At 38.0% G+C, this 14,550-nt stretch overlaps 1 protein-coding gene across 3 annotated transcripts in view; it reads left to right on the top strand.

Moving 5' to 3' along the window:
• GALK2 (galactokinase 2) overlaps positions 1–14,550 on the top strand; it is a 152,012-nt gene that overhangs the window by 27,123 nt on the left and 110,339 nt on the right. For all 3 annotated transcript variants that reach the window (XM_055435659.2, XM_055435658.2, XM_055435660.2), the window contains exons 3-5: positions 1,056–1,179; positions 9,032–9,122; positions 11,961–12,107. In XM_055435659.2, the coding sequence (XP_055291634.2) occupies positions 1,056–1,179; positions 9,032–9,122; positions 11,961–12,107 (362 nt within the window). The remainder of the gene's footprint in view (positions 1–1,055; positions 1,180–9,031; positions 9,123–11,960; positions 12,108–14,550) is intronic.

Genomic DNA, 14,550 nt, shown 5'->3' on the forward strand with positions numbered 1-14,550 from the left:
TTGTCATTTGAATTGTTCACTTGTCATTGTCAATCCATTAAACAGGCAACAACCATAGTTTTCTTATTTTAAAGGACACATCAGTATAGAAACAAAAGACTTCTGCCTGTAATAATATGTAGAATCATATTTATTTAAAAATGTAATCAGGTGGTTGAATTGTCTTTCGTACATTTTATGTTTCTTAGTTGATCAGTGTCTGCCATAGAAGCAATCAGATAGGGCTTCCCAGGTGGCCCTAGGGGTAAAGTACCTGCTTGCCAATGCAGGAGAAACAATTAGATATACAAACCTGTTTCAGGAAAATATAAGTGAGCTTGCTTAGCTCATCTTTCTTGAATTGTTATTTTTTTAATATTATGAATAAAAACCTTGAGTTTAAATGGGTAATTTGGAGGAAACATTATGGGATAGCAGGCAAAAAAATTCCTGTTGATGATTCTTAGAGGAATTAGAATGAAAAGAATAGTTTTCTATTTGCTTATTATATATAAAATTAAATATTTTTTTCTAGCTTCCTTTTCCTTATCCTAGCTATGTCTAGCACATTCAACACAACTAATCAGTGTCTATATAATTTGTTAGGCATTTCATTGGGCCACAAAGATAAATAAAGCAAGTCTTCACCATAGTGAGTTCATTGGCTAGTAAGGAAAAGAGTGGTACTCACGTAATATTAATATAATAAAGAGAATGCTAAAGGTTTCCATTGTTCATATTGAAGAAGTTAATACAAAGGAGCAACAGAGGAAGGAGACGTTGCCTTTCTTGATGCTCCATATAACTAGTCACAAAACATAAATATTCAAAGATTATTATGAATTAGAAAGTGGAAAAAACTTGTGAATATTTAAAGAAGTTGAAATATTAGCAGCAAAAGTTCCTGGTTCAAATGTCAGTGAGAGAAAGAAAACTGAATCACTTTCTGCCTTTAGTATTTTTATTTTCTGTTAAAACCAGGCTAGTGGTCAAGTTTTTCCTATATGTCAACTTACTTGAGTTTCTCATGTTTCATATGCCAGCAATGATTAAAAAATGCTTTCTCTTTATTCTAGGAGAACATATAGATTACTGTGGATATTCTGTTCTTCCTATGGCTGTAGAACAAGATATGTTAATAGCTGTGGAACCTGTGAAAACACATATTCTCCAGCTGGCCAATACCAATCCCTTGTACCCGTGAGTATTTGGAATTGCTACTGTGTATGTGTATGTGTGGTGTATGCATGGGTATATATATATATGTCTTTGTATTTGTACTCAAATGGTATCTTTAGGAAATATCAAATTTATAATAAGTCATTTAATTTATTGAAAATTTGTATCTGACTTCAAAAGAAATTGTTTCTATTTAATCTTTGTTCATTTTGTTCAAATCTAATATTTGTTCATTTTGTTCATTTATTTAAGAAACATTTATTGTTGTTCTTTAGTCACTGAGTTGTGTCCAACTCTTTACTACCCCATGGACTATAGCTTGCCAGGCTCCTTTGTCCATGGGATTTCCCAGGCAAGAATACTAGAGTAGATTGCCATTTCCTTCTCCAGGGGATCTTCTTCACCCAGGGATTGAACCTATGTCTCCTGCATTGGCAGGTGGATTCTTTACCACTGAACCACCTGGAAAGTCTGAGAAACATTTACTCAAGACTTATTGTATATCTGACATTATTTTAGATACTGGGTCAAAAAAGAATGAAAATAACTCTTTGCCCAGAAGATATGTATCATCTGTTGGGCTTAACTATCTCTAGCAAAGTCAAGGTGTATGCCTTTCTTGTATTACTAGGTCACCCTCTCATTCTCTTATAACATCTTCTGTTCTGTTCTGTTCAGTCGCTCAGTCGTGTCCGACTCTTTGCGACCTCGTGGACTGTAGCCTACCAGGCTTCTCCGTCCATGGGATTCTCCAGGCAAGAATACTGGAGTGGGTTACCGTTTCCTTCTCCAGGGGATCTTCCCGACCCAGGGATCGAACCCGGGTCTCCCGCATTGGAGGCAGACGCTTTAACCTCTGAGCCACCAGGGAAGCCCTATAACATCTTACCATGATGTATAATCATTATCTGCTTACTTGCCAGTATTCCCATAGATTGTAAGCTCTGTGACTTCAGGTAGTGTTACCTCTCCAGTACTCTAGCCTCAGTGTCAAACATAGAGTCTGGAACACAGTAGATATAGGTTTCTAGTACATATGCTTTATCAAGTTAATGGTATATTTTTGTTGTTTTTGTTACTGGTTCGGCTATAACATGTGACTTGTGGAATCTTAGTTCCTGACCAGGGATCAAACCCTAGCCCTGGCAGTGAAAGTGCCAAGTCCTAACAACTGGACAACCAGGGAATTCCCTGTTGTTGTTTTTTAATTCTTGGTTTACTAAGATTAAAAAAGTCACTTAATGATTATTGGATTTTATTAAATGTTTATGCAGTATTGAAGATAAATTTTAAGATATTATGAATTATACCAATGTATTTTCCAATGTTGAACTCTTTGCATTCCCGGGCTAAGTCCTGCTTACTTATATTATGATGGACCTGGTTTGTTAATTATAAAAAAAGGTCTTGGCATGTAATTGGCACATTTTATTTTTGGCTTATTGTTCATTGGACAGTTTGTTTGCAGTAATATTCATTCATTCAGCAAATATTTTATATGTATCTATACCATGTTATGCAAGATAATAAAAATTCCTGACTTTTAGGTGAAAGTTATTGTGAAAGATCTCTTTTTCTGTTTATTTTGCATGATTGAGATGTTGTGTACATTGAGAGTCCTTTCTACTGCAAGGAGATCCAACCAGTCCATTCTAAAGGAGATCAATCCTGGGTGTTCATTGGAAGGACTGATGCTAAAGCTGAAACTGCAATACTTTGGCCACCTCATGCGACAAGTTGACTCACTGGAAAAGACTTGGATGCTAGGAAAGGTTGGTGGCGGGAGGAGAAGGGGACGACGGAGAATGAGATGGCTGGATGGCATCACCGACTCTGTGGACATGAGTTTGAGTGAACTCCGGGAGTTGGTGATGGACAGGGAGGCCTGGCGTGCTGTGATTCATAGGGTCTCGGAGAGTCGGACACGACTGAGCGACTGAACTGAACTGAACTGAAAGAAAATCTTACATTATCTCAAATACAATTTTGTGTCATTGTAACCATTTAAAACTAGGTGCCCTAATTTGTTATATTGATTTAGTCAGATTCACTTAACACTCCCACATGGTAAATGTGGGAATTTCACTTTTTTCCCCACAAAAGCAGAGCCTGAGATAGACATGGAAGGGGATAGAGCATTTGGGAAATAGTGCCAGGAGCAGTACTGAAGGAGGATGGAGACTCAACTAGGGAAGCAGAGGTGAATTATCAAGGCAGGTAGCTCCTGTGTAAGTAAGGGGCTTTACTCCACTGGACCCTTATGACATATGCAGCATGCCTTCCAGAATTGTCCACATGTTGTCTAGCATGCATTGCATGAAGAACCCATAATTTCTTTATTCACCATTGATGAATATTTGGATCATTTCCAGCTTTTGGCTATTATGAATAATTCTGCTATGAATCAGTTCAGTTCAGTTCATTTCAGCCACTCAGTTGTGTCCAACTCTTGCTACCCCATGGAATGCAGCATGCCAGGCCTCCCTATCCATCACCAACTCCCAGAGTTTACTCAAACTCATGTCCATTGAGTTGGTGAAGGCATCCAACCGTCTCATCCTCTGTTGTCCCCTTCTCCTCCTGCCTTCAGTCTTTCCCAATATCAGGGTCTTTTCGAATGAGTCAGTTCTTCCCATAATGTGGCCAAAGTATTGGAACTTCAGCTTCAGCATCAGTCCTTCTAATGAATATTCAGAACTGAATTCCTCTAGGATGGACTGGTTGGATCTCCTTGCAGTCCATAGGACTCTCAAGAGTCTTCTCCAACACCATAGTTCAAAAGCATCAATTCTTTGGTGCTCAGCTTTCTTTATGGTCCAGCTCTCACATCCAAACATGACTACTGGAAAAACCATAGCTTTGAGTAGATGGACCTTTGTTGGGAAAGTAATGTCTCTGCTTTTTAATATGCTGTCTATGTTGGTCATAACTTTTCTTCCAAGGAGCAAGTGTCTTTTAATTTCATGGCTGCAGTCACCATCTGCAGTGATTTTGGAACCCCCCCCCACCCAAATAAAGTCTGTCACTGTTTCCATTCTTTATCCATCTATTTGCCATGAAGTGATGGTACTGGATGCGATGATCTTAGTTTTCTGAATGTTGAGTTTTAAGCCAACTTTTCATGCTCCTCTTTCACTTTCATCAAGAGGCTCTTTAGTTTTTCTTTGCTTTCTGCCATAAGGGTGGTGTCATCTGCATATCTGAGGTTATTGATATTTCTCCCTGCAATCTTGATTCCAGCTTGTGTATCATCCAGGCCAGCATTTCTCATGATGTACTCTGCATATAAATTAAATAAGCAGGGTGACAATATACAGCCTTGACGTACTCCTTTCCCAATTTGGAAACAGTCTGTTGTTCCGTGTCTGGTTCTAACTGTTGCTTCTTGACCTGGATACAGATTTCTCAGGAGGCAGGTAAGGTGGTCTGGTAGTCCCATCTCTTTAAGAATTTTCCACAGTTATTTGTGATCTACACAGTCAAAGGCTTTGGCGAAGTCAATAAAACAGAAATGCATGTTTTTTTTTTTTAACTCTCTTGCCTTTTTGATGATCCAACAGATGTTGTCAATTTGATCTCTGGTTCCTCTGCCTTTTTTAAATCCAGCTTGAACATCTGGAAGTTCACGGTTCACGTACTGTTGAAGCCTGGCTTGGAGAATTTTACTTTGTTAGCATGTGAAATGAGTGAAATTATGTGTAGTTTGAGCATTCTTTGGCATTGCCTTCCTTTGGGATTGGAATGAAAACTGACCTTTTTCAGTCCTGTGGCCACTGCTGCATTTTCCAAATTTGCTGGCATGTTGAGTGCAACACTTTCACAGCATCATCTTTTAGGATTTGAAATAGCTCAATGGAACTCCATCACCTCCTAGCTTTGTTCATATTGATGCTTCCTAAGGTCCACTTGACTTTGCATTCCAGGATATTTGGCTCTAGGTGAGTGATCATTGTGACTATCTGGGTTGTGAAGATCTTTTTTGTGTAGTTCTTCTGTGTATTCTTGCCACGTCTTTTTAGTATCTTCTGCTTCTGTTAGGTCCATACCATTTCTGTCCTTTATTGTGCCCATCTTGGCATGAAATGTTCCCTTGGTATCTCTAATTTTCTTGAAGAAATCTCTAGTCTTTCCCATTCTATTCTTGCCCTCTATTTCTTTGCACTGATCACTGAGCAAGGCTTTCTTATCTCTCCTTGCTATTCTTTGAAACTCTGCATTCAGGTGCTTATATCTTTCCTTTTCTCCTTGCCTTTCACGTCTTTTCATAACTATTTGTAAGGCCTCCTCAGACAACCATTTTGTCTTTTTGCATTTCTTGGATGGTCCTGATCCCTGCCTTCCTGTACAAGGTCATGAACCTTCATCCATAGTTATTCAGACACTCTGTCTTATCTAATAATCCCTTGAATCTATTTTCCACCCTGAAAAGTATGAAAAGGCAAAAGGATAGGACACTGAGAGATGAACTCCCCAGGTGAGTAGGTGCCCAATATGCTATTGGAGATGGAGATCAGTGGAGAAATAATTCCAGAAAGAATGAAGAGACAGATCCAAAGCAAAAACACCACCCAGTTGTGGATGTGACTGGTGATGGAAGTAAAATCCGATGCTGTAAAGAGCAATATTGCATAGGAACCTGGAATGTTAGGTCCATGAATCAAGGCAATTTGGAAGTGTTCAAACAGGAGATGGCAATAGTGAACATCGACATTTTAGGAATCAGCAAACTAAAATGGACTGGAATGGGGGAATTTAACTCAGATGACCATTATATCTACTACTGTGGGCAAGAATCCCTTTGAAGAAATGGAGTAGCCATCATAGTCAACAAAAGAGTCTGAAATGCAAAACTTAGATACAATCTCAAAAACAACAGAATGATTTCCAAGGCAAACCATTCAATATCAGAGTAATCCAAGTCTATGCCCCGACCAGTAATGCTGAAGAAGCTGAAGTTGAACGGTTCTATGAAGACCTATAAAACCCTCTAGAACTAACACCCAAAAAAGATGTGCTTTTTATTATAGGGGCCTGGAATGTAAAAGTAGCAAGTCAAGAGATACCTGGAGTAACAGGCAAATTTGGCCTTGGAGTATGGAATGAAGCAGGGCAAAGGCAAACAGAGTTTTGCCAAGCGAACACACTGGTCATAGCAAACACCCTCTTCCAACAGCACAAGCGAAGACTCTACACATGGACATCACCAGATGGTCAATATCGAATTCAGATTGATTATATTCTTTGCAGCCAAAGATGGAGAAGCTCTATACAGTCAGCAAAAACAAGACTGGGAGCTGACTATGGATCTAAATATGAACTCTTTTTTGCCAAATTCAGACTTAAATTGAAGAAAGTAAGGAAAACCACTAGACCATTCAGGTATGACCTGCTATGAGTATTTGTGTACAAATCTATGTATGGACGCATGTTTTGTTTGGTAAATACCCAGAAGTGAACTGTCTGGTTTATCTTAAGAATTTGCTTGTTTTTGAAAGTGGTTGTATAATTTTACATTCACACATCAGTGTATTGGAGTTCCAGTTGCTCCACAAGTTTGCCAACATGTTTCTTTAAATGTTTTATCCACTTTCTTAAATGCGTGGGTGCATCACATTGTGGTTTTTAAGCTATGTTTCTAAGTCTGAAGGAATTAGATCGGGGATTATTAGCTTTTTCTTTGATGTTTCTCATCTAACTTCCTACATCTGCACAAATTTCCTCCTCTACTGGTTTCTCTAGTATACCATCACCCTTGTCCCCCAGGCTTCTTCCTTGTTTTTTCTTTGTGGTGACTTCCAAGATCTCCTTATCTTGGAACAGAGCCAATTCAGTTATACTAACATAATCTTTTCTGCGTTCCAAATTCTGGGACCTCTTATCAACTATAGTCAATAAATTTTAATTCCTGTGGGTGATAGTAAAGTGTTTGAGAGCTGGAATCAGGCTGTTTGGGTCCCTGGAGAGTCACTAGATCTCTCTGAGCCTCCAGGAAAGCCTCCCCTTTATACTCTAATGTGCTAACTATAAAAATTGTTGTATGGTCAGGCGATTCAAAATGGCTGTTCTCTTGCTCTCTCTACATCTCTTGCTGCACCAGTCCCTGCTTCACCTCTACCCTAATCATAGGGCTTGCTGCTGCTGCTGCTAAGTCACTTCAGTCGTGTCCGACTCTGTGCGACCCCATAGATGGCAGCCCGGCAGGCTCCCCCGTCCCTGGGATTCTCTTAATTAGTGCTTAATCATGAGCTTGCCACAGATCCCAGCTTCTGGTTTCCCTGGCAACTGATGAGCCAACCTGACATCATCTCCCCCTATGAACGGTAGCTTCCTTCTTCCCTGAATAGAAAGATTACTGCCATGTCTTGCCTTTTGTCTGCTGTACACAGTGGGGCAGTGTGTTTTGCTGCAGACTTGTAAGATCCTCAATCCAATAAACCATTGATATCTCTGTTGCTGTCTCTAGGCTCTTTCTTTGATCTCAAGCCTGGGCAGCTACAAGATTTGCAGGCCTATGGAGTGCAGTCTAACAGGTGCCCTCTTGGCCTTGCATCCCACCCCATATTACATACCATCACATGACAGTGGTAATGTGAGTGTGATTTGTGCTCATGCTGTCTTGGCTAGATTACAGAGGCTTAAAAGATAAGCCCTTCACATTTTACGTTTATATTCCTGTGAATGCCTCGCACAGTTAAATGGTCATCCCATATTTTTCTTAGGAGATAATATGTCCATGTTATTAAGATAATGCTTGGAAGGCACCTGCTGCAGTGAGTGGCTCATAGTAGTTATTTAGTAAGCTATATATGAAGAGCATTCAGTCAGTGTGGGAATGTTCCTTATTTCCTCACTTTTGATTTGATATCCACCCTTCTCCCACTTCACATATTTTATTCTTTGGCTGATTTAGAAGTGTTATCTATTTTTCATTTTGAAATAACTTTTGACTTTCAAGGAAGTTACAAAAATAGTGTGAAGAATTCCCACATGCCAACTGATGTGTCTTCAGTGCATCATATCAAGGAGGCGTGATGTTCCTTTAACTTGTTAATTTTGATCATTTGGCTAAGGAGTTGTCTGCCACGTTACCATAAAGTTACTATTTTTTTCCTTTTCAGTAAATATCTGGTAAGGAAATGCTTCAAGTTTATATAGATATCTTGTTTCTCATGAAGTTTTTACTCAGTAACTTTAGCGTCCATTGATGATTCCTTCCTGAAATGATTGGCATGGAGTTTGCCAAATAGCGATTTTTCGATTTTTATCATTTCTTCTATTAGTTGGCATTTTGCTCTAAGGAAGTGCTTTCCATTCTCCTTCGTTTAGCTATTTGTCTATTTGTTATTTTATATCCATGTAGATTCATGGAATCTCATTTTACTCAATGAGTTATGATCCATTAGAATCATCATTTGCTTTGTTCCTTCTTTTTCTTAAACTGTGCAGATGGTAAAATTGGATGGGTGGCAGAGAGTGTGGGGAAAAGCTTTGAGTACTTGTGTTCTAGTAACAGGTATGCCACACAGCAGGCTCAAAGGATAAGCATTTATGTGGTTTATACTAACTTAATAAGAGCCATCGTGAAATACAGTGGTGTCGGTTATGCTAAAATATATTAATCTGCCTTTGAGGAAGTTAAAAGGGCCAGTTGAAAGTAGTTTTGTTATTAAGGTCACTAAAACTTCTCTTAATTTTTAGCAGCTGGAGATGTTTGTTGTTTTTGGGTAGACTGTGGAGTACATATGTACATATGAGAAGCAAATGGAAAATAAAATGTCAATGTCACTGTCCTGACACAAGATGGCAGCAGTCAGCCATCCATTCTGTAGCACAAAGCCTCTAGACATCAATTAACTGTTGTTTGCTTTTGCAGGGACTTCAGTACTAATGCTAATAACATCCAGATTGACAAAACCAAGCCTCTGTGGCATAACTATTTCCTATGTGGATTTAAAGGAATTCAGGTAAATCAGTATAAAGCAGCTACTAGCAGTTGAGGTTAAATCAGTATAAAGGAGCTACCAGCAGTTGAGGTTGTGATGTGTATTATATCAAGATTTATTTCATTTTTGTTTCCTTTCAATGCTGGTGTTTCTGCTCTGTTTTGCTCATGGACAAATTTCAGGGGATAGAGTAGATGTGACTGTTTCTGGTGGTGTTCATCAGGGGCTGTAGTGGCTGTTCATAAATCAAGTGCATTTGATACTTTGTTCTAGTTTTCAAATCTGTTGAAATTTTCTTTTGAAAGATACATTCTGGTAGTATTATTTACATTTTGTTCTAGTGATGTATAAGTGTACACTGTAATACGAATTTAGAGCTGGACAGCCCTAGGTTTGAGTCTAGACTCTACCCAGCTGTGTTGATTTAACTCAAGTCTCAGATTTGATGTGTGTGGAATATGTTACTATTACTTCAACAAAGAGTTGTTGGAAGGATCACACAGCAGTTGACACATAGTAGGCATTCAATCAATGCTAACTTAGTTTTGTTATTACTACTTCAGATGGGGTTTAAAAAAAGGTATTGTGATTTTAATAAGGAAAGTAAGGATTTCCCCGGAAACACTGAATACTTACTTTGAATATCTCTAATGTCATATATGAGAAGATGAACTATTTCTACTTTCTCTCCTAATTAAAAAAGTATGAAGGAAGAAAGAAAATTGATTTGCTAAGTCAATTTGATTTGTTTGCTAAAATTCATGTTTTAGAGAGCTTGTGTTCCTTACTGTCTGATGGTGCTCTCTGAAACTTCGTCATGAGTAGTGTGAGATTCAGTGGCATATCCATTACAGATATACATCACATTTATTTCTGTTGTATAATCCTGTACTCTAATTATGGTGGTTCTGTATGTATCTTTCTTTCTCCCTATTTCCCTTTCTTCCCTTGCCCCCATCTCTTCCTTCCTTTCTTTTTCCCAGACAAATGGTAACAATGTACAAGAAAAGTTACTGGCAGGTTTTAAATCTTCAAATCATTTGGCTTGTCATAAGCATTAGTGGGAATTACAGTATGTGGAAACATTTGTTGGCATATACAATTTCATCTTTCTTGTAGCAACGTGCCTTCTGTAACATATGGATAAAGTGACCGAAAGAACAAATGTCCCTTGTGTTGTATGTGAGAATTTCAGGTCTTACAACCTTCCCTTTTGATATGACAGCTTACGTGCAAAAGCAGGTCTGTGTAATGAATGTTTGGCAGAGAAGTAATTTAAATGTTAGCCTTTTAGAAACCTTCAAATTCAAATACTAGAAAGTTCCAGTGGATAATCTGTTTATATTAAATTGAACATGTTATCCTTATGGGATAGCACTATTTCTGAATTTGGCAAAACCCATTTGCATTTTGAATCTGTTGTACATTTTCATTTAAACATTGCATGATAAGTTTGTAAGTATGATTCACATTCAAGACACCCTGTGGATCAGTTTATGGTTAAATATATAGCGTTCTCCAAGGATTTTTTTAAACAAGCTGTCTGATGTTCTGTGTGAAAGGGCATTGGCAGCAGCAATATTTTAGTTTATAATTTGTATTTCTGGAAAGGAAATTTTTAGATCATTTGAAATCAAGAAGAGAAGTACATCCAACTAAATCTCTTCTTTTGTGGTGGATGAGTTTCGCCAGTTTAGGGGAAAAGGAGATTAAAAAAAGAAAGGAAAAAACTGGTCTTTTATTTGCAGAGTTTTGTTGTTACTTTGGCTATTTTTTCTAGTTTATTGGAATTTCTCCCTAGAATAATATGTATGATGAAATGCATAATTATATAATATAATAGTATTTTGTACTTTGGTCTTGAACCCTTTGAATAATCTGTAAACATGGTGGTACTTTTTCTTGAGAAGGAAGTGACCTTGAATTTATTTTTAATCCCGAACCACAAAGGATATGATATGATATCATCCTAAGTGTCCTCACCCTATATGTTAATCTACGTATCTTAGATTTCCATCTTGAGATCACAGTCTGATTATTTTTTTGGACTTTCCTATTTTGTAGAAATAGTTTCCCTGCTATAAGAGTCTGCATTCTCATTTGTGGCTAAATTCTAATTTGGCTGTCTTGAAAGCTACCATATGGCTAAATTGTATCTATAAACTCGGGTAAAAATCTGGATTTCCTCATATCGCTGACTTACATTAAATCACAGTGACCGTATGCTGGCTCAGGCTTCTGACTGCAGTGGGGAAGTTCTCAACCAGAAATCAGAGACCTTAGTCCTACTTCCGTTTCCCTATATGTAATCTTGGGAAAGTCTCTTGCTCTTTTGGTGCCTAGGTTTTTCCATAAATAAAATAGAACTGAGGAAGGTTGGAAGGTCCTCTGAAGAAAAGTATTAAATAGAATATTGCATAGAAACAAACCACTGCTTGGTGTTAGACTTTTACAATGACAGAGTGTTGGGATGTGCTGTATAGAGATTTAACCTGCCTCACTAATAACTGTGTATTTCTTGTCTTGCTACTTGAATTATAATTGTTTAATATTTTTCCATGTTTGTTTAAATCAATTCATATTCATGAAAAAGACCATTCAAAGCAATTTTAGGAAATGGATTAGTAGATTTTTGCTCAACAAAATAAAAATTAGTCTTCAAATTATAGTGCCCTGTGGCCAACAGCCATTAAATAAAATGTCATGTATCGACTCAACTAAATTGAATTGCACAAGTTGTTTCTATAAGTAGCATAATAAGTCCATTGTGAGGCTTTTGCTCTCTGAGGAATGAAAGAACTTTCTGCTACTCCTTGAACCTAAGCAGAGTTACTAGTGCTATTTTTCCTTCTATTCTAGGAACACTTTGGTCTCAGTGACCTGACTGGAATGAACTGCTTGGTAGATGGAAACATCCCACCGAGTTCTGGCCTCTCCAGCTCCAGTGCTTTGGTCTGTTGTGCTGGCTTGGTTACACTCACAGTGCTGGGCATGAACCTATCCAAGGTAACCAATTTGGAAGATTTAACCTGATAGAATCCTCTCTTTCTAAAGTATTAGTATCCAAATCTCAAAATTAGAATGCCTTTGATTGAAAAACTTTGTCTTACCTGAAAGGACTACACACATGGGGCATGAGTTGTTTCTTAGCAAGTTCTGCTTGTGATAAACTACAAGGTAGTTGATACCTTGCAAACAGTAAGCAAACATATGAAGAGCTGTATCAGAATGCTCTTAGATTAAGTGGGGAGATTGAATGCATGGACGTCTTTTTAAATCACCTTATTAACAAGTGAACTTCAGGGAAGAAATTCTAGGCTTCATAATTGGGCCTGCTTATTTTCACCCAAAACCTTCAGTTAAATATTTGACAAGAAATGGGTAAAAAGGGTGAAAACCAGGCAATAAAGGAACTGAGTAACATATCTATTTATGCCAGCAGCTTAGTCACTAAAATAAACTTGAAAAAAATACTTCATTGCAAAGAGGAAATGCTTATTTAAAGAAGACATAAATTCTGCAAGAGGTCAGAAAGCCTCAACTTTACAAGTTCACATAAATCTCTGATTTTGCAGTTCAGAGTCGGTATGCTCAGCTTTAATTAATGTTTTGGAGGTCTGGTTCAAATAAAATATTATCATAGGTTCTTTTTTGTCTCTTGTACGTGTACCACCACATTTATAGATGTCTAGGAATATAGACTGGGCATCAGGCAGATCAAGAGAAAGTCAGCTACGTGTCTTTCTTCGATCTGCTTAAACTCTCAGTTCAAAAATTTTATTTGTAGGAAGAAAGAGAAAAATGAAGAAGAAAGCAAAGGCTCAGATAGAATTCTCTTTAACTGCCATTGTAACTATACACTAATTAGTCCTTTGTAAGCAATTGCTTATTTGGAGGTAAGGGTAACTAATTTGTTGTTATTTGTTTCTTGAGAAGAGAGAAAGTAAGGGAAAGAAAGTCCATGTGTAAAATCTGCTTCCAGTGGTGCTATGTTTAATCTGGTGGTTTATTTGTTTATTCATTTATCATTCAACCACTACTTCCCTAGTGCCTACTTTGTGCCAGCTAATGTTCAAGGCATTGGTAATATAATAGGTATGGTTTTAACCTTCATATTAGTAGTACTTATGATGTAAAAAAGGGAATAGAGACGAGTGAATAGGCAACTATAACAGAATTTGATAAGTGGATACATAGTGTGCTATGGGAGCAGATCTAATCCAGATTTAGAGAACATAGTACATCTAATAGAGTTTTGCAGAGAACACAGTGGTCATATCAAACACCCTCTTCTGCACCACAAGAGAAGACTCTACACATGGACATCACCAGATGGTCAACACTGAAATCAGATTGATTATATTCTTTGCAGCCAAAGATGGAGAAGCTCTATACAGTCAGCAAAAACAAGACCAGGAGCTGACTGTGGCTCAGATCATGAACTCCTTATTGCCAATTTCAGACTTGAATAAAGTAGGGAAAACCACTAGACCATTCAGGTATGACTTAAATCAAATCCCCTATGATTATACAGTGGAAGTGAGAAGTAGATTCAAGGGATTAGATCTGATAAACAGTGCCTGAAGAACTATGGGCAGAGGTTCGTGACACTGTACAGGAGACAGGGAGCAAGACCATCCCCAAGAAAAAGAAATGCAAAAAAGCAAAATGGCTGTCTGAGGAGGCCTTACAAATAGCTGTGAAAAGAAAAGAAGCGAAAAGCAAAGGAGGAAAGGAAAGATATACCCATTTGAATGCAGAGTTCCAAAGAATAGCAAGGAGAGATAAGAAAGCCTTCCTCAGCGATCAGTGCAAAGAAATAGAGGAAAACAACAGAATAGGAAAGACAAGAGATCTCTTCAAGAAAATTAGAGATACCAAGGGAACATTTCATGCCAAGATGGGCACAGTAAAGGCCAGAAATGGTATGGACCTAACAGAAGCAGAAGATACTAAGAAGAAGTGGCAAGAATACACAGAAAAACTGTACAAAAAAGATCTTCATGGCCCAGATAAACAGGATGGTCTAATTACTCACCTAGAGCCAGACATCCTGGAATGCGAAGTGAAGTGGGCCTTAGGAAGCATCACTGCGAACAAAGTTAGTGGAGATGATAGAATTCCAGTTGAGCTATTTCAAATCCTGAAAGATGATGCTGTGAAAGTGTTGCACTCAACCTGCCAGCAAATTTGGAAAACACAACAGTGGCCACAGGACTGGAAAAGGTCAGTTTTCATTCCAATCCCAAAGGAAGGCAATGCCAAAGAATACTCAAACTACCACACAATTTCACTCATCTCACATGCTAGTAAAGTAACACTCAAAATTCTCCAAGCCAGGCTTCAACAATACATGAACCATGAACTTTCAGATGTTCAAGCTGGTTTTAGAAAAGACAGGAACCAGAGATCAAATTGCCAACATCCGCTGGATCATGGAGAAAGCAAG

Source organism: Moschus berezovskii, chromosome 9 (genome assembly GCF_049115385.1).
Source record: "Moschus berezovskii isolate FMDL1 chromosome 9, NW_MosBer_1.0, whole genome shotgun sequence".
NCBI classification, from domain to species: Eukaryota; Metazoa; Chordata; class Mammalia; order Artiodactyla; family Moschidae; genus Moschus; species Moschus berezovskii.